Raw genomic sequence first — 20205 nt, 5'->3', positions numbered from 1 at the left:
CTATTTTTAACATCCATAATTCTTACTTTTGAATGTTCAAAATTCAATGTATCTATCATCATATAGCAAAATGAAGAGTAAATACTTGCTTTGGTGTGATTGATTATGGAGCCTAAAGCCAAATAGATACTTACTTTGGTGTGATTGATTGTGGAGCCTAAAGCCAAATAAAAGATATCCCAACATTTGGGAAAAAAATTATGATTGGAATCCCCATCATTGCTCATGAGACAAGTAGAAAGGTGCAAATGTGTCACAGGGATATACCTTTGCCCTATTTTATGCGATCCTGAATGAGACAAGACGTAACTCCATCTGTGACAATTGTAAAAAGAAGGGGTGCCAATGGGCAGCTATCTCAGATAGAGCTTGTACACTCTATGTGCTCATTGAGTTCTCCATTGACAGCCTTGACGGTGCTTTGTTGGGCAAGGTTTAGACAAGACCAGTGAAATTAAGGCTGTTGGGCAAGGTTTAGACAAGACCAGTGAAATTAAGGCCAAGTCCCATGTCTTCAAGTGACTAGAGAATGGCCCCATTCAATTCTATCATAGGCTTTATGAATATTAAACTTTGGAAAACGAAAATCTTGATTGGATTCTCAAACATTTTTTACTTTCCAAAGAGCGACGAACGCATCCCAGATAAATCTGCTTTTAATAAAACCTGTGCATGGAAATTTACAATGTATTGCAATTCATATCGCAGTGTTTAGCATGGTCTCAAATTGCATTAGTACAATTGTAGGGTACATCTGTACAGAAACATCCATGGTATAGGTGGAGCTTTCTTGGGTGTCTCCATGACCATGAATTGTTCACCAGTACCAGTTCGTCTTCAGCAAGGATTCATATTTGTATGTCTATTTACCTGGGTGATCCTCTTTTTCTAAATAGTAGACTGAAAGTATAATATGGTCCTACATTCTTTCAAGTGTGTCAAATGAAGGGTAAGGATTCTTCAGGAATCAACTTTTTGTGTCAGCAACTCTGAAGGATGGCAATAAGTGATCTACTGGCATTATTACAAATCACACTAGATCATCCTCCAGGTTTCATGCCAGCGACGGTTGTCTTTGTTGTACTACAAAAAGTGTCCCCCTTGCAAGGTTACAGCTTACTGCCTCATACACCACAGTAATCCATGGGGTTTGGTTCACTGTAACCAATAAAAGCCAGGGATGGAGAATATAAACCCTACTAAGTGTAGCAGCCTATAGAAGGACCCGCGACTCCAAACAAACAGAGAGATGAATATGAAAAGCACAGTCCGCAAATATCTGACATAGTTACAAAGAGCACCTTGCTAAAATATACAAGAACCATCTTGGTGACCCCTTCTCCCCCAAAACAAAAGTACTAACAAAGGGATTTCCCTCTTTCTAAAAAACTGAGCTTTCCCGAACATTACAATACAGGACTGCAAGGCCTTCTTTGCCAGAAAAATGAATTGACTTCAAATGTCCGAACATGATACACACTGACATATTCAGTGAAAGCAAGATCTTTCTTGTGTATAAAGCCTTCTCTATGTGAATTTTGAAGGCAAATGAGCCAGGGGGTCATCTCATATGACACCCAGATCCAACTGTCGCAATTACACTTTACTCTTGCCTTCCAAGCTGGAAGGACAGCTAGCCTGGTAAAGAGGATGACGTACTAGCACACAGAAATCCAGTCTTAAAAGACAAGCCTTCAGTACGGTCATTCTGGTGCTGCATCAAGAAGAATGGCAGACAGGATGGCACCCATTGTCATTACCTCATTCTCCTCGTTCACAGTTTCTATTCCCGACTCCAACACAGCCGCATCAAGTGTAAGCTTGCGCTTGGCGATGCTATAGATATCCTCATCGACCGTTCCTTTTGTGACAAGCCTGCATTACAAATGACTGCTTTAGTAAAAATATTTGGAGAAAAAAAAAAAGAACCTTATCGAAAGAAGTTCTACCTGTAGACAGTAACAGGCTTTGTTTGCCCGATTCGGTGACAGCGATCTTCAGCCTGCCGATCCATCTGGGGATTGAAGTCCATATCATGGATTATCACTGTGTCTGCCCCCGTGAGATTTAGACCCTGACCTCCAGCTCTTGTGGATAATAGACAAGCAAAGATATCAAGGTCATTATTATAGTTATCGATGATTGTTTGTCGGTCCGCCACCTGAGTGCTGCCAAAAACAGTCATTTGCTTTAGCAACCTAGTAGTGGATAGGCCATCAAACAATCTCAAGGCATGATTCTCAGGAGTTTCACAAATAGCCACAAGACAAACGGCAGAGAACAAGCCACCTACAGCTTTAGCACAAATGCTTAGTTGGGTAAAAAGAATTTGCTACCACTGGTGTGACAGCTTATAAGAGAAAATTTGGTTTTAGAAAGCAAGAAAACATGCATGGATTTGACAAGAGCTCAAGCTATGGGAATGAAAGATTAAACTTCTTCTGATGTCAAAGAATTCATAGCCACACGAAAAAAACCAAAAAAAAAAACTGAAAAATGGCTGGTTTGATCTGGTGGCCCGGTGGGTCTCTAACAGCATTTGTCAGAATTATGCCCCTTTACTGAGAAGAGCGGCCTGACTTTTTAGGTGCGCTAGAGACCCCAGGCTTCAATAAACACTAAATATGGACTGCACCCATTAACCTTTCACCTGCCATCTAGCCGCAAGTATTCCAGGCCCATAACATCCAGAGCCCATTCCAAGATATCCATCATCCCAGTCCACTGGCTGAAAATGAGTGCTCGATGGCCCTCCTGTTTCAGCTTTGGGAGTAGCTTTGCCAATGCCTAAACATAAATGTCAAATGTTTAGCTTCATACTGTATCTTGCTCATATTTGTTTCCATGACACCAATTTAAAAGAATTAAAACTCACCTGACATTTTGTAGAACCCAGAGCATAGTTGTTGCCGAGAGCCCCTCGTCGACCAACTCCATTATAAGATGCTGATAGCTGTCAAAAAAAGGTCACTTTTTGTTAGCACAAAGGACTAGAGAACCTGAAATTGATCAATTTCTCTGTGAGATGTGCACATGACTTGTGCACATGTGCACACACGGTATGTGTGAGTGTGTGCGTGTCCTTGCATGTCCGTGCGCACATGCACGCAATGATGTCAATGTGGAACTCTCTTCGCTACCATGTGGAATTCTATTCGTTCCAATTAATTAAACATTCTCAATAAATATATTCTTCTATTATGAAGATTTGATATCCCTTTCTACTGCTTGCAGAATGGAGTGTCATTAGAAAGTTTCATCATCTCATCTCTTGTGTCAGATGGAACGGAATTGAGAGAATAGGTAGAATCGAGAATTCATACTTCCACAATCCTTCGTTGCTTCCTTGCATTAATGAATGCCATTTTGGTTATTGATGGTTCCTTTTAGATACTACAGAGAGAAGGGGACCGCCGGGGGGGGGGGGGGTGTTGCGACTACAGATGTAGAGAGAGAGAGAGAGAGAGAGAGAGAGAGAGAGAGAGAGAGAGAGAGAGAGAGGGGAGAAAGACACACACACAGTGTTATGTCCCCAAACATCAGGACGGGCACCTGAGCTATGTTTGGCTAAGTTTGAACATGCCCTACGGTTAGGGGAGTTAAGGAGTCCTAAATAGGACCTCATGCTCATTTGTGAGGTATACTTTTTATCAAGTGCACAAAAGCACAGAAATCATTGATATCAATAAATGATAACCAAAGAAGAAAAAGGCATTTGCTTTCAATAATATTGTCGCCCCACAACAACTTCAGTAGACCCGTTCTGTATTGTGGACCCCTAGCGATAGAGCTCCATTCTCCCTCCATCCATCATGGTCACCCTCAATGTACACCATAGCGTACGTCACGAAGTTGTGACAACCACTAACTTTATTTGTTGGTTTCCTTCCCTTGATTTTTATTTAATTTTTGGGACCCTCTTTTTGAAATCACAAATGCCCGGACATTGCATGGCCAGTGTGAAACAGCCGTCGACAGAGAGTTTCACTCGTAGGAGTCAAGGCCAGGCAGCCACGAGATGGTTGGGCCGATCGGCACTAGAATCCAACGAGTAAAGAAGTGGCTAGGCTCAGTTAAAGGCATTTAGGCCCCTCGGCAAGACTTTTATGTTGGTGGGTACTAGGAAATTAAACCAAAAGGAGCAAAGTGGACACATGGTAGTAGGAGAGCAACCCGAAGGCATGTCACGAGGCTCTCCCTACCACTAACTAACTTTATTTGTTGGTTTCCTTCCCTTGATTATTATTTAATTTTTGGGACCCCTTTTTGAAATCACAAATGCCCGGACATTGCATGGCCGGTGTGAAACGGCCGTTGACCGAGAGTTTCACCCGCAGGAGTCAAGGCCAAGCAACCACGAGATGGTTGGGCCTATCGGCACTGGAATTCGACTAGTAAGAAGTGGCTAGGCTCGGTTAAAGTCGTTTAGGCCCCTCGGCAAGACTTTAAGTTGGTGGATACTAGGAAATTAAACCAAAAGGAGCAAAGTGGACACATGGAAGTACGAGAGCAAGGAGAGGGCAACCAAAATTGAACGTGTCAGGGAATGGGCACCACAGGCCAATGGAAAAGACCAGATTGAACAACTTTAAGCACTTCACATAACAACTGAACTAAAAGAGATGAAGGAGACATGTTGGCAAATTGGCTTTATCTGACAGAAAAATAATTATAAATGAATTATTGAATTTATAAGAGAGGGTTTTCTCGCTTGGAACACCAAGAAAAATAATTCTCAATGAATTATTGAAATTTTAAGTGAGGGTTTTTTTCACTGAAGACATCCGAGTATAAATATTTCTAGTGCGTCATTCAAAGTAATGATGGAAGCACTGTAAACGGGAATATCTGTAAGGCCACCAAGAACGGGTGTTTCTGATGCATCACATCAAATGGGTGACAGGGAGCATCGGAAAGAAGTATTCGACCATCTAGGAACGGACATCTCTGATGCGTCATAGGATGGGTGATGTCACAAGACGGGCACCACGTGCCAATAGAAAAAAACAGACTGAACAAGCTTTTAGCACTTCAATAACAACTGAACTGAGAGAGAGAGAGAGAGAGAGAGAGAGAGAGAGAGAGAGAGAGAGAATAGGTGACACGAAGTGGCGGAATTCCACCCAGAGAGTGTTGGCCCCAAACCTGCCCCTTTCGGTATTTCTTTATAATGCATCAACATAGTACAAGGCGGTACTTTAGACTCTGCACCTTCTCCAGGAAGCATGCCAGAGAATGAGCCCTTAGCACATATTTAAAGGCCCCTGGCCTATGAAAAGCAATTTACATGAAAAGCCTTCAAACTCAAAAGCTTTTGGTCCCAAAGCAATGCCAAAAAGCTACCAGCGTAAATCACGGAATTTCGTACAGCAATCAGCGCAAAACACAAAAATCCGTACAATCTGCAACGTCATCATGTCCGCGCAATTTCCGGAATTTATGTACAACTGCCACGCAAGACTTTCATTGTGTGTGTGTGTGGATCCTGCTTTATTTTAATCCTTTATGTCACTTGGGGCCCCATCGAGCGCGGTCCCCAAAAGTTGGTAGGACTTCTTCTTCTGTTACTTGTTCTTATGTTACTTGTTCTTCTTAGGGTTTAGGCCCCTCGGCCGACATCTGCAAGTTGGCTCCCTTCTTTAGGGCTTTGACACGTCTGCAGTTTGTGACATCTCCCCTTCTTGAAAGAGAGTAATCGTCCGCAATTACAATATATCTACAAAACAACTCAAGTTAGCTCAAAAATTTCCGAGGGACAATCAGCTTCTACTTTCGGCTCTTTTGATCAAGGAGTTAGCTTCTCCTTTCGTCCAGATCGGAACTCTTGATATTCCAGCGTAGTAAAATTAGCCATCACACCCAAACCGTACTGATCTTCCACGGGTGTCTTGATGCACTAAAATTACATACCCAGGCAATCTCATCCAATTAGGAATATCCAGTGGTTGGCACATCACAATGCAACACAAATGCTCACATATGCATGTTATAAGACATAGAAACATAAAGCCGCCGATGAACACTCCCCCCATCCAGGTCTGAGCCATGAGTTGTTTAACAACTCCCTCATCACTCCTCCCGCAAATAACCTAAAAAGGTCCGGGCCATGAAATACAGAGGCCTTTTACAACCAAACGCCCCCCAGACCGCAGCCTGCGTCGTTTGGAGGTGCTAAGAGTAACCACTGCTCAGACTTCTTAATACTCCCCCCCTAAATAACCATGCAGGTCCGAGCCATGAGTAAAAACAACACATTTCGATCATTCAATACTCCCCCCGCAAATAACCACAAGGGTCCGAGCCATGAGTATGAACAAGCATTCCCAAACATCATTTCTCACCCTCCATCCGGGAGAAAAATCACCAATCATTGAAACCAATATTAAAACCAAAGTCAAACATTTCAAGTCGGCACCAAAACAAGTTTAAAACAGATACCATCCATTTCAAACAAATTCCAACAGGATCACCAAACAAGTTCTCGAACAGATTTCAAACTTAAAAAGCAATCTCGACATCGATCGAGCTCGAAAAGCCGACTGACTTTCCATCCTGAAACCTGTACCAAAAATTAGGGTTAGATTCCTTCCATAAGGTCGTAGCCGACCACAGCATGGTCCATAAGCTCTTGGACAAACAATGTTCCTGTGGCGATGATGGTAGTCCCAAGTCACAGCAGTCCAGCCGGACTTCCGAGGTTATCAACAAGAGGCACCTGCTGAGAGATGTAAAGAAATTTCAAGTTATAATCTGCTAGGGTTTCCATAGCAAGCATTTCAGGATACCCCACTCTGCCAGAAGTTGCACTCCGAAGGAAGATGTCAAAAACCATATAACTTCGGGCAAAAATTTTCTTGAAAGCTTGCCAAGTACTTGGAGTATGCTGCTTGGTAGCTATCAACATCTGCATGGCACTGCCTCTGAGAAAAACAGCAGCTCGAAACAAATCTTGGATCCTTCTCTTGTAAGTGATCTTTATGGCTTATGCCTTGTAAGACATGAGCGGTGAAAACGGGAGCACGCCTGATGCGCGATGGAGTAAGGGTGGGAGTGGCTAATAAGTCTAGGGTCGAAGCATGAAGCTAAAATTTCCAATGTTTTGAAAGTGCAATCTTGCTCTGTCTGCTCCTTGGTAGGACCGGTATGCTTTCAGAAAAGCACACGCCTGATGCTCTGATACCATTGTCACAAGACGAGCACCACGTGCCAATAGAAAAGAACAGACTGAACATACTTTTAGCATTTCAATAACAACTGAACTGAGAGAGAGAGAGAGAGAGAGAGAGAGACGACACGCGACACGGAGTGGCGGAATTCCACCCCAGAGAGTGTTGGCTCTAAACCTTGGCGCCCCTTTCGGTATTTCTTTATACTACATCAACACAGTACAAGCTGGTACTCCATACTCTGCACCTTCTCTAGAAAGCATGCCAGAGAATGAGCCCTTAGCACATATTTAAAGGCCCCCGGCCTATGAAAAGCAGTTTACATGAAAAGCCTTCAAACTCAAAAGCTTTTGGTCCAAACGCAATGCCAAAAAACTGCCAGCGTAAATCACGGAATTCCGTACAGCAGTCAACGCAAAACGCGAAAATCCGTACAATCTACCATGTCATCATGTCAATGCAATTTTCGGAATTTCCGTACAGCTGCCACGTCATTAGCTGCCACGCAAGACTTTCAGTGTGTGTGTGGGTCCTGCTTTATTTTAATCCTTTATGTCACTTAGGGCCCCATTAGACAGGGTCCCCTTAAGTTGGTAGGACTTCTTCTTCTGTTACTTGTTCTTCTTAGGGTTTAGGCCCCTCGGCCAACATCTACAAGTTGGCTCCCTTCTTTAGGACTTTGACACGTCAACGGTTTGTGACAGGTGAGATAGAGCATCGCGAAGGAGATTATACCGTAAGTTCAGTAGGAGAGGACTAGGTGATGGGTATTCCTGATGCGTCACATGGTTGGGTGACAGGGGCATCGGAAAGAGAATTCCATAGTCGGGAAGAAATTCTGAGTTGTGCTAGATTTGTGCACAAGGATGAGCAAGCACTTGAATGAAGATGGGTTCAGAGAAAACTTTGAGAAAAAACAGATGCTTTCTGAGAAAGCGGGTTGCTTTTCGGGAAAGCAGATGCTTCCTGGAGGAAGTCTATGTTTGCATTGCATTCGTGCATGTGGTTGCATCCAAGGACGCCTGAGAAGGGTTGTGTAAGCATTGTTTTCAACTTATAAGGTTTTATTGAGTTTTTGAACAGGTTCATACCATTTTTCTTAAAAAAGGCCGGCCGCCCACTTCACCCTTTAAAAAAAGAAGAGCATAGCACAAAAAAATAACCAACGCTTCTTCTCTTCTTGCTTTGGAAGGCAGTGCATGATCTCCCTCTCTCTCTTGCTGGCGCAGCCAAAGCGACCCCTCTCCCCCTATTCCTGCCGAGTGAGGTGGCCCCTATTCATGCCGGCTGCCAGGAGCATTAAAAGCAAGTTCACCCTCACTCACAGGATGCAAAGAAGGCCTAGCGCTAGCAAGGAGGGGCTGCTGCAGATTTCCGCAGTGAAGTTGACGTCGCCAGTGATGTCCATGGCTGCCCCGAGTGTACAAGATGTCGCCAAGACCCAGTGGGCAAGTTCCATCGCGAAGAAGTGCCCAGAAAGAGAGAAGCTGCTGTTTTTCTCTGTTTTCAGCCCATAAACGTCATAGACGGGACTGATTTACGAGAAGGAACCCGAGAACACACCTCTTCTGTGTGTAGGATTGGAAGAGAGGATCCTCTGTGTCAAGATCTCTTCCTTGGAATCGCTTTTTGAGAACCGAGTTGCGTTTTGAGTGTCAGGACTTTGTAGGTGACGATTTTTATGTTATGATCTCTCAGTATTTGTTTGCACGTGTACTTCCTCTTCATGAGGGAGTAGGAGCAAAGGCGGGCATAAGCCTCTGTAGAAGAAAAGCACTCTGAAGAACTAGAGCCAGATCAGCCCAGAGGGGCTTTCGCACCCTGAGTTTGGGAGTAGATCCACGGATCGGAGAGAGGTAGTCTCTCGAAGTGTGATCCGGAAGTTGAGATTCCCAAGGACTTCGTGTCCAAGAAAGCAGAGTTATTCTGCACGAGGAGGACTCTGGAACCCGAGTCGGGAAAGAGTTGCAGGGATGTCGTGCCCTGAGTCTGAAAGGTGAGATCCAGAGGCGAGAACCTAGATTCTCTAGGATTCAGAATAAGGAACAGAAGTTCCTTGGAATAAGGTTTTGCCCTAGGAATCGGAAGCAAAGGCTTCCAGAAACCATCAAGTTTTATTCTAGAACGAACGTGGTAATACGTTCGATTCAAGTGCTTGTATAGACTTCTCCCAAGTCATAAGATACTTTTAACGCGGGGGACCAACCCATCTTCTGGTCGCTAGTACGGTATCGATCTTCTCACTCTCTATCTCTTTCTCTCTGTCTATTTCTCTATATAACCTCTGCCTTCAGTATTAAGTGATAAATTCTATTTATCTGAGTATATTTTATATTGCCATGCGCTCCCGTCTGTGACAACACACGAGACGCGGAGTGGCAGAGTTCCACCACAAGAGAGCACTGGCCCCAAACGTTGGCGCCCCTTTCTATATTTCTTTATATTGCTTGAACTCAGTACAACGCCGATACTCCACGCTCTACACCTTCATTGGAAACCGTGCCAGAGAAACCCATGAGACTCTGTTACAATTCATGCACAATTTCCGCCAAGTTTTGTGGGCAGCCAAACTCAAAGGTGGGTCTCCCTCTTCTCGTCACCTTCGGTGGTGCTCGGGCTCAACTCATCCTCCTCTCTTTCGGTACGGTGCCATCCTGTCGCATCACCAGCCTGCGATATACATATCTTGACCTAAATGTTAGATTTTTTAGGTACAAATCAACAATAAGGCACATCTAGTCAACTTGATCTCAAATCAAACTTAGGCCCTTGTAGCTAATCAAATGGATCGTCCATTCTAAGCATAGGGAATTTATTATGCATCGTTATTTCGACAATGATCTTTAGTGAACACAAAGTCGCATAGAGCCATCTTCTTTCTCTACCTCTTGGTGTTGCAACCTCTTGGTACTTTAGTTCACTTCACCTATATGGTGGTTTTAAATTGTTTTTAAACTAAGTTAGTTGAGTGATTAATTTACATAAATGGACCCATACATCACATGGCAAATCAAAGAGCAACATATTTCAACTCAATTAACAAATTGTTCGAATCATCCTTAACAATGGATTCACAAGAAGAAAAGAACTCCAATACATCTTGTTGGGTCTAAAGGCCCTCTGGCCACCCTTGTACATATTCTTATTCTTTGGGTGTGAACCAACCCTAGGGTCACTTAAGTGACCCTAACACTTGTATCCTTATACATAAAACATAACATCAAAAAAGGCGTGTGATGATTCAACACGCTACCCAGCATTTCGTACGTTTTCTTTCTCTCTCTCACGCTCGTTATCTACAGAAAACACCATCGCTACCATCTCCTACTGCAAGCACTCCCTTCAAATTGGTATCAGAGCCTTGGTTTGCGAACGTCTCTGCGCCGGGCAAGAGGGCAACAAGTCTTCTCTCTCTTCGATTTCAGCCGACTCCTCTCTCTCTCTCTACGATTTTCAGCCTTGCGCTCTTTCTCTCTCCTCTCACTACAAACCATAGCTTCTTTATGAAGTTTGTGAGATTGTGAGAGTCTCGCTTTCGCAACACAACAAGGATAAGCAGGCAAAATCAATTACAGAAGAAAGGGAAAATTCATAAGTGGCTGAAATTTCACCAATTTCACAACATATTGATGCTTTCCAGGTTAAAATTGCGCTTATAGGTTTAGAGAAATTGGGGCTTTTGTAGAAATTTCAAAAATTAGACCTTCAAAATTTGGGGCTTTTGCTGATATTTCATTACTTTGCAAACATTACTTTGCAGACATTTGTGGATGTATTGCAATTTGTGGACAATCTGAGCAAAGAATTTGAGTTTTAATCTCGCGTTTTTCAAGAAATTACAGGAAAACGTAGGTTTATACGCATCAGAATATGTTGCACACATTTATGTATTTCACATGCGGGATACTCACCATTGAGTTGATGTATTGCTGAAAATACATTTTGCAGCAGCTTTTAATCCATTTGCAGATTTGAGATTGTTGCATATGCACTTTGGTTATACTATTGAAGTGGGAGTACTCATGCAAGGATTGTATGTCTTAATTGTGTGCTGATATTTCAGCTTTTACTGCTAAAATTTATCCTTCTTTATTGTTGTACACGTCTGGTAAAGTGCCGGTAACACTGTGTTACCATCTCCTGCTCTTTAACATTGAGTATTGAGCCTGTAAGAGGCTAAAATCTCAGTTTTCAGCCTGCTGTCATAAAATTACGGTAGTGAACTTTTGGTCCTTATTGCACCGAAATGGCCTCTAATGCGTCTACGAGCAGTGAGTCAAAGTCTTTCCTTGAAATCAAGAGGTTTAACGGCTCTGGCTTTGACTTGTGGAAGGATAGAATGCAAGGAATCTTATTCCTAAAAGATTGCGACGATGCATTTTTGGAAGAAGTGAAACCTGCAGCTTTGTCAGACGATGATTGGGCTAGGCTTAACAAGAAAGCAATTGCTTATATCAAGATGGCTGTGTTTGATGATCTACTCACGAACATTAAGCGTCTTGACACTGCTTATGCTATCTGGAAGAAATTGACAGATACGTATGAGAATACAACTCCTGTGAATCAGCAAGCAATAAAGCCACCTTTGGCTGAAAATTCGATTCCATTTAATGTTGAAAATGAGCAACAATCTATTGTGCAATTGCCAGAAGACAACGGACAACAAATAGATGCACAAAATGGGATTATACCACACGACCAACATGCTAAAATGAACTACAACAACGACAGGTAATGCTGAAAATCAGCCACCAATTAATGGCGTGCACATTCCGGACGATGTAGACCATTACTAGTTGCATTAGAAAAAATATGAACCCCAAAGGTGCCTTGTAAGAGCAACCAATCACATTTCAATCAACAATAGGACATAAAAGGGGGGGCATAGATAGCCCATACCCACGTTCCCCAAAACTATATCATGTAGCATATTTATAAAAAGAGCTCGGCAATGCGATCCAAATAGACTATTGTCCGAAAATTTGGAGTTAACGTGCTCAAGTTGTGGCAATTCAAAGAAATGCAAAAATTGGTGAGACCGTGGCCACAAGTCCATTCTCATTGGTGTAGAGAGTATATTCCAAAATCATCTTTGACCCTAAAGGCCCCTTTTGGGGTTCATATTTTCCGTAATGGATGCAGATCATTGGGTGAGAAGGTCTATACGTGTTAGAGGAAACCACAAAGGTTTCAACCATCTATGGATTGCGTTTTGTTGACTGATGGGGTGAGCCTCTTACATACAAAGAGGCCCAGTCTTGTGAAGATAAAAGTAAGTGGAAGCTTGCTATGGAATCTGAGATGCAGTTACTGTATGCAAACAATACATGGGAGCTTGTGCCTTTGCCCAAAGGTAGAAAGGCTATTCCTAACAAGTCGATTTATAAGGTCAAATGTGTTGATAACAAACCCAAGTACAAAGCACGTTTGGTTGCTAAGAAGTATCCACAGAAGGAAGGCATAGACTTCCAAGAGATCTTTTCACCTGTGGTGAAGATGACTACGCTCCGCGTTCTGTTTGCTTTATGTGCTCTCTTGGATTTGGAGTTGGAAAAAATGGATGTAATCGTTGCTTTCTTACATGGTGACTTGGATGAGGAGCTGTATATGCAACAACCTAAGGGCTTTGTCATTCCATGGAAAGAGTATTTGGTATGCAAACTGAAACGCAGCTTGTATGGGCTGAAACAAGCCCCTAGACAGTGGTACAAAAAGTTTGATACTTTTATGCTTAACCATGGGTTCAAACGCAGTCATGCAAATCACTGCCTTTACACTAAAAAGGCTCCTGATGGTAGTCTTATTGTGCTCGTCCTATATGTGGATGATATGTTGATTGCAGGCAAGCATAAGGAAACTATAGAAAGAAACGTCTTTTATTCCTTTCTTCAGACAAATACATCAAGAAAGTGCTTGAGAGATTTAATATGACTGATGTTAAGCCTCTTGGTGTGCCGTTATCTCCACACACAAAGCTTAGCAAGCATGATTGCCCAAAAGATGATGCAGTTGCCCATACTATGAAAGGTATTCCTTATGCATCAACCTGTGGTTCTTTGATGTATGCCATGGTTGCTACACGACCGGATATTGCTTATGCAGTGGGAGTTGTTAGCAAGTTTATGTCTTAACCCTGGCAAACCACATTGAGAGCCAGTAAAGAGCATTTTCAGGTACTTGAAAGGTACACAGGACACATGCATGTGTTATTGAAAGGGTACATTGTTTGTGTGGGGATTCTCTGATTTGGACATGGCAGGTGATCTTGACACTCGGAAATCTACCAAAGGTAATGTCTTTACATTAGCTAGTGGAGCTATTTCTTGGTGTTCAAGATTGCAAAAGATTGTTATATTGGGCACTACTGAGGCTGAATATATTTTAGTCACAGAGGCTTCAAAGGAAGCCATTTGGCTTGGCCGTCTTGTGGAGACTTTTGGTCTTCTAGCTCATGCTCTAGTGCTTGGTTGTGATAGTCAGTGAAACCGGCCCGTGGGGCGGTAGGTTTTGGCTTCACCCAAAATTCTTTACTTTACTTTAGACACACACACACACACACACACACATAGAGTACTTTGCAAAGGTAACCTGCGACAAAAATTAACACTTAAGTACACACACGGCTCGGAAGCTAGAATGCTTCGAGCAGACACCGACAACCTGTAGGCCCCAAAATTGGCGTCCCTTTCGGTATTTCTTTATACTTTGAGAGGGTAAATTACAAAGTAGAGTCCTGGGTTTTATTTACCTATATCCAACTAGATACCACCTGTGTTGGCCAAATTTCGGCGACATAACAGCCCCAAAACTTGCGTGAAACCTATTCCCGGGTTGGAACTCACTTCCACTAGCATAAACCCTCTGATTTCTGTCCAAAAACTGTAAATTCGGCTTGCTGTATTTATTGGTTTTTGCCCTGTTTTCAGCCCTAAACAGTCCCCGAACTGTCCTCTGTCAGTGGGACACTGTTCCCAATGATTCTGGCATCCGTATGGCTGAAAAACACAGCGCCTAATCAACGCTGAAATCGCACCTGTATGGTGAGGTTATCACCCTCACTGGTGCCTGCTTTTGGAGTAACAGTTAGCTACTCCTGTTCCTGCTCAAGGAGGCCCTTGCCTCAGCACAAAAGCATGAAACCACACAATTGTACATCAGTCAAATGAAGAGCCCTCTTGTGGGGCATCACATAACTGCACATAGGGGAGAGAGAGAGCAGTGTGTAGTGTGCAGGTCATCACTCCTAGCACCACATTGTACATAGAGTGAAAAGGAAGCACTCCATAGCTCTTAACCTGTGACAAAAAACTACAAAATGAACCTACCAGCTATAAATTCGACGCTACCTCTTCATGCATGAGGAAAGTGCATTAAAATGTGCCACTTGGCACGATTACAAGCATTTTCCCGTTTCGGGGTTGCCGTCTAAAAATCTCCCGACTGGTTGCCCAATTGACTTCGCGGTAGAGTTATAAAATGTTCCCCTTGTCATTCAAAAGGTAATGACGCGAACACATTTCACGGCCCAAAATAGCAGTTCCCTAATTTTTAGGAGATGCTTCCATTGGGCTCCCATTGGTCATCTAACCATCTATCCTCATTGGGACCGCATCCAAAAGTGCATTGTGGCCCCACTATCGGGTATTTTCTTTTGGTGATCCCACCTTGACTTTAAGCCTTTATTGAGTTCACTTCCTAGTATCCACCAACTTGGTAAGTGCGACGGGGGGACATACATGATCTTGAACTGAGCCTTAGACATCCTCTTACAATACGAATTCCAGTGCCAACCCACTTCCCGTCTGCGGGTGAAACTACCGTTCACATTGGTCATACAATGTCCGACCATTTGCAACTTCAAAAAGTGGGTCTCAAAAATAAAACAATTATCATTGGAAAGAAACCAACAACTAAGGTTAGCAATTGCCACGTCCTTGTGAGACAGAGTGTTGTATGCCTGGCTAAAAATGCCATGTTCCATGCTCGTACCAAACACATTGATGTACGGTACCATTTTATACGCCAGGTAGTACTGGATGATGGCCTCGTCACACTGACAAAGATCAAAACACAAGATAACCCCGCAGATGTTCTCACTAAGTGTCTTGCTAAGACACCACATCAGCATTGCTTACACTTAGTGGGAGTTACTTAAAGGTATCACATCGGGCCTTTAAGTGGGAGGTTGTTGGGTCTAAAGGCCCTCTGGCCACCCTTGTACATATTCTTACTCTTTGGTTGTGAACCACCCCTAGGGTCACTTAAGTGACCCTAACACTTGTACCCTTATACATAAAACATAACATCAAAAAAGGCGTGTGATAATTCATCACACTACCCAGCACTGCGTACGTTTTCTTTCTCTCTCACGCTCGTTATCTGCGGAAAACACCATCGCTACCATCTCCTTTTGCAATCGCTCCTTTTACATCTCACTAGAAGAAAAATTTGTACATACAAACAAAGACCAATTTCTTTTTTCCCTCCTTTCACTCCTTTTTCTCAATCTTCCCTTTTCTTTTTGTTGGGGAAATTCCATGCAACATGATTTGATGGCAAACAAATAAAAAAAGCAATTTTCTTTGCCTTGCCAAAGTCTTCCCGATTTACTTTTGGCCCAACATTCAATTTCTTTACAAATACCGTTTCTTATCTTTTGAGAAACGCAGCTTTCTTTTAGGTTTCCGTTGAGTTTTGAAGAGTCTTCTCTTACCTACAAGCCTAGACTCCATGTTGGTGGGACTCGTGAATGCACCTAGGTCCTAAGTATGGGTTAAGCTCATAAATTGATGCAAATTTAATAATCTTGTTAGGTGTGGCAAAATTGAAAGGTTAGGTGAAATTGAGCAATTACAAAATAACCATCTTCTGTTGTTAACCTTAAATTCATGAATGAGACTTTGCGTTAATAACGTTTACCTACTTAGAATCATAGAGTGATGTATGCAGAGTTAAATCGCTCAAAGTAGATAGGCAGATCTATCCAGAGATAGAGACTTTCCATAGAGAAAACCATAGAGAATGAAGTAATCAAAGATAGAGAGAGAGAGAGAGAGAGAGAGAGAGATGTGGTGTTGGCTCTGATATCTTCAAGAAGCTTATTAGGAAGTGAGGGTTGTTTTGTGGCTTTGCTCAGATGTATGTGAGGTAGTACCTATCCGGTAGTAGGCAGCCAACCACAAGACCTCTGATCCTAGGTCTTTACGGAATCAAAGTCTCTTATAACGCACTTTTCAGCCATACGTCGCTCTTAGCACGCTTACGATGATGTGACACTTCTATAGCTAAGGTGGCATTTCTCCAAGGTGCCCCCATTTAATGGGTCGGGTATTTTCTGGAACATTGGCAAGTTACGTAGGATCTCTATATCGGACAAAGCGCCCCTTGTATTGGTTCAAAGTTGTATGTACCACTCCATCTTTGGAAGGACTACCCGCAATATTGAGCTGATTAAGAGGAGGTGTTTTCCGCGGCCACCTACACAACTCTATCATCATCTAATTGACTCTTTCCGATGCCATTTTGACATGGTATTAGAGGCATGATGTGCTCCAAAGTCATTGGACGGTGCAAGTTTTAGGTTTTACTCAACAAGCAAGTGTATACAGCTGGTTGCCGCTGTTTTCATCTACTTGGGCCTGAGTTGGTGCTAATTGTGGGCTGATTTGGAGTTCCCTTTTCATCTCTCCCTGGCCTGGCCTACTCAAATGCCCAGCTCTCATCAGAGTGTCACCAAAAGGTGTAAGTTTCTTTTTGCTTGCTTTAAATATGTGCTACATATTTTTATATACCTGTTTTCCCCGAAACCCTTAAAAAGATGCAAGTGGACATTGCATGGCCAGTGTAACAGCTGCAACCAAACGGATTTCTCACATCGGGAATCTAGGTCGGTCAATCGATGACTGGTTGGGCAGCTAGCACTGAATTTTGATGAGTATGGAAGCATGTATGCGCCTAAATAGAATTCGGGCCAAAATCATAAGGGGCATAGTGGATACATGTCAGTAGGAGAGAAACCTATTGGTTGACACACACTCCAAAAGGTCCCTTCCCAGTTGGGGGCGCCCAAATATGAGAGTGGAGGCTGCATTTCAGTTTTGTGAGTGGATTTGCAAGTCCACAGCTTTAATGGAAAGCTTGCCTTCTCCCTTGCTTCATGTAGCACAATGGTACATACGTTAGATATGGGTACCATAAGCATATTGTTTGTCACCCTCGCATAAGGTACGTAAGTTACCCAATGTACTATAAAAATAAAATAACTTAATTTATTTCAAGCATTGGTGACAAAGATAAAAAGTTCAAAAAAGTTATATACATCATTTTGAAAAAAAAAAAGTCTTACTTAAGTGAGCTTACAATGTTGCTAAATAACTAGAAGAAAGAACTCGAAAGCATAGTAAAGTATGGCTTGAACGCCACACATTTTTTATTTTAAAAAAGGGTCATAAGAGAGACAAACCGATTGATAGAATACGTACGATACGTGTTGTACGCATGGTATGGAAACAAGGTGTTAGGTACGTGAAATGATGTAACACAAAAATCTAGCACGACACACCAGAGAATCACTTAAAACTCTTCACAAACTTTATCACGGTTTAAATAGAGTTGGCCACGGTCTGGCGTAGTTCCATGCCCAAAGGTATTAGCCCCAAAATCTGATGCCTCTTTCGGTATTTATTTTTATCTTAATACTTGAGCAAAGTACAAAGTCCGAGGGTCCTTTCTACTCAATTGCTCGTCAGCAGATTGAGAGAATAAGTGGCCTTGGGAGGCCCGTGGCCTCTCACAAAAGCAGTACATGAAAAGCTTCCAAATCAACGCATTTCGCGGGATTCCGAACGGTCTGCCATGTCCGCATGTCAGCGCGTTTTCCAGGATCTCCGTACGGTTCTACCACGTCATCAGCTGGTCCAAGACTGCCACGTCATTAGTTTGTGACATACCCTCCTCTTGAAAGAATTGTAATCACCCTGGATCACGCCTGCAAAATAAGACAGTAAGCCATGAACCAGTTCAATAGACACTAACTCTTAAGTACCAACACACTAGACAAATCTAGCACTTACAGAAAGGCGACAGTCACTACACATTCACATCACATTCAAATCATATCACATAGAATCTATCCAGATCTAGGACCATGATTCCTGGCAACGTATTTAGCAATCGCATCTAGATCCACACCGGACCTCATTGATGTCGGATTAACTAATTTTATTGCTATCATGTCCATAGATCTCTCAAGACCAAAATGCAGCAGTCATTTCGACTTTCAATCCTACACTCAAACACAATCACGAGAGTGAGAACTCAAAAATCAGATTCATTTTCGGAAATTGTAGTTCATCAATCACACACTGAGCTCATACTGAACACAGTGTTTCAATCATTCAGTCTAGTCATTTTATTGTTGTGTAGCCATCTCATCCCTCGTGAACTTTTTATGCGCTCACCACGGTATCCAGTCATCTCATTCAATCATTCATCATCATTCAAAATTCATGATTCTTATCTGGAATCGTGATCGGGTTCTTTCTTGAGCTATCATTGCTCCCAATTGCATTCATATGCAAATTCCTCACCATCTCATCCTCCATTTCACCTGCAAAACAAGCAAAATTTCAAGGAGATGGCTCACCTCGTTGCAAAAGAGTGGATGTCTAGCTCCATGCTTCGGATGTCTAGCTCCATGCTTCCCAATGCTTACAGATGCGAGTTCCTCGCTCCTATTACCTATTATTTGTACTTTCAGCATGCTGAAATTTTCTACAGAAACCCTAATTTTCTAAAGTTGTTGGATATAAAATTTGTTCGTGTCAATGCGTATAACTTGTCGAGGGATCAAGTTTGCCTTCTATCGCATATCCAAATTCTCCATCGAAGAGATTCTTAAAAATCTCTGCAACACAGAAAACAATCAAAAAAACAAAGTCAATTTTCTCTTGCAAGGGATCTTGAATTTCTTACGGCTTATGCCCTGTAAGACAGAGCGATGAAGATGGGAGCACGCAATCCGGGGTCGGGACATGAAGATTCTTTGATCAAATTTCCTGTAAACTTTGGAAGCGCCAAAGTGCTCTGTTTGCTCTTTGGCAGGACCGGTATGCTTTGAGAAAAGCACACGCCTAAAGCTCTAATACCACTATAACAGACTTGGACAGCCCAAGTCAAAAATCTAGCACGACACACGAGAGAATCACTTAAAACTCTTCACAAACTTTATCGCAGTTTAAATAGAGTCGACATGGCCCAACGTAGTTCCGTGCCCAGAGGTATTGGCCCCAAAATTTGGCGCCCCTTTCGGTATTTATTTTTATATTAATGCTTGAGCAAAGTATAAAGTCCGAGAATGCTCTGTGCTCAATTGCTCGTCAAAAGACTGAGAGAATAAGTGGCCCTGGGTTCATATTTATAGGCCCATGGCCTCTCACAAGCGCAGTACACCAAAGATTCAAAATCAAAAGCTTCTTGGCCCAAAAGCAACCAGCGAAAAACGCAAAAATCCGTATGTTGCCACGTCGACATTAGTCAACGCATCTCGCGGGATTCCGAATCCTTGCATTTCATACGATTCGAGATGCAGAAGAGCGCCACACAGAAGCGACTGAAAAACAACCTTCGAAGGCCGATTCCAACAAAATTAGACCTTGCTTATTCAGTAATTGCGCTTTTGCTATTGCTAGATGCAACGAAGAAAAGGCTGCTTTAGCAAAAGCAAGATTGAAACGTTACTGAGTGCAATAACTTAGTAAAAGACAAGGTTTTTTAATTGGTTTTCCCTCCCCCCTGAAAAACTAACCTAAAGCCACGCTTGCATCTTTAATTGGGCTTTCTCTTCACTTGCCTTGGACCGTGGCTCTTTAGACTCTTAAAGGCATTCTCGTTAATCCTACCATTACGTTGAAGCATTTTTCATCCTTACCTTCTTTGTCTTCTAACAGTACGGTTTTAGAAGATACATCAAGGTTAAATATATCCCCAGCTTCTTTGCCCCCTGAATGCTTCTTTGTTTAAGCCTTTACTTTCTACGGCC

The 20205-nt window shown here is 42.6% G+C and overlaps 1 protein-coding gene across 1 annotated transcript in view; it reads right to left on the bottom strand.

Annotated features, from left to right (window-relative positions):
- Positions 1–638: 638 nt before the first annotated feature.
- ETL1 (SNF2 domain-containing protein / helicase domain-containing protein) overlaps positions 639–20205 on the bottom strand; it is a 53289-nt gene continuing 33722 nt past the window's right edge. The window contains exons 9-12 of the mRNA XM_086485895.1: positions 2876–2953; positions 2651–2787; positions 1950–2168; positions 639–1875 (exon numbers count right to left, since the gene is read on the bottom strand). Coding sequence (XP_086342021.1) covers positions 1704–1875; positions 1950–2168; positions 2651–2787; positions 2876–2953 — 606 coding nt within the window. The 3' untranslated portion in view covers positions 639–1703. The remainder of the gene's footprint in view (positions 1876–1949; positions 2169–2650; positions 2788–2875; positions 2954–20205) is intronic.

The sequence above is a fragment of the Adiantum capillus-veneris genome, chromosome 2 (genome assembly GCF_014529385.1).
Source record: "Adiantum capillus-veneris isolate H3 chromosome 2, ASM1452938v2, whole genome shotgun sequence".
Lineage (NCBI taxonomy): Eukaryota > Viridiplantae > Streptophyta > Polypodiopsida > Polypodiales > Pteridaceae > Adiantum > Adiantum capillus-veneris.
This window is presented reverse-complemented; position numbering and strand designations above follow the sequence as displayed.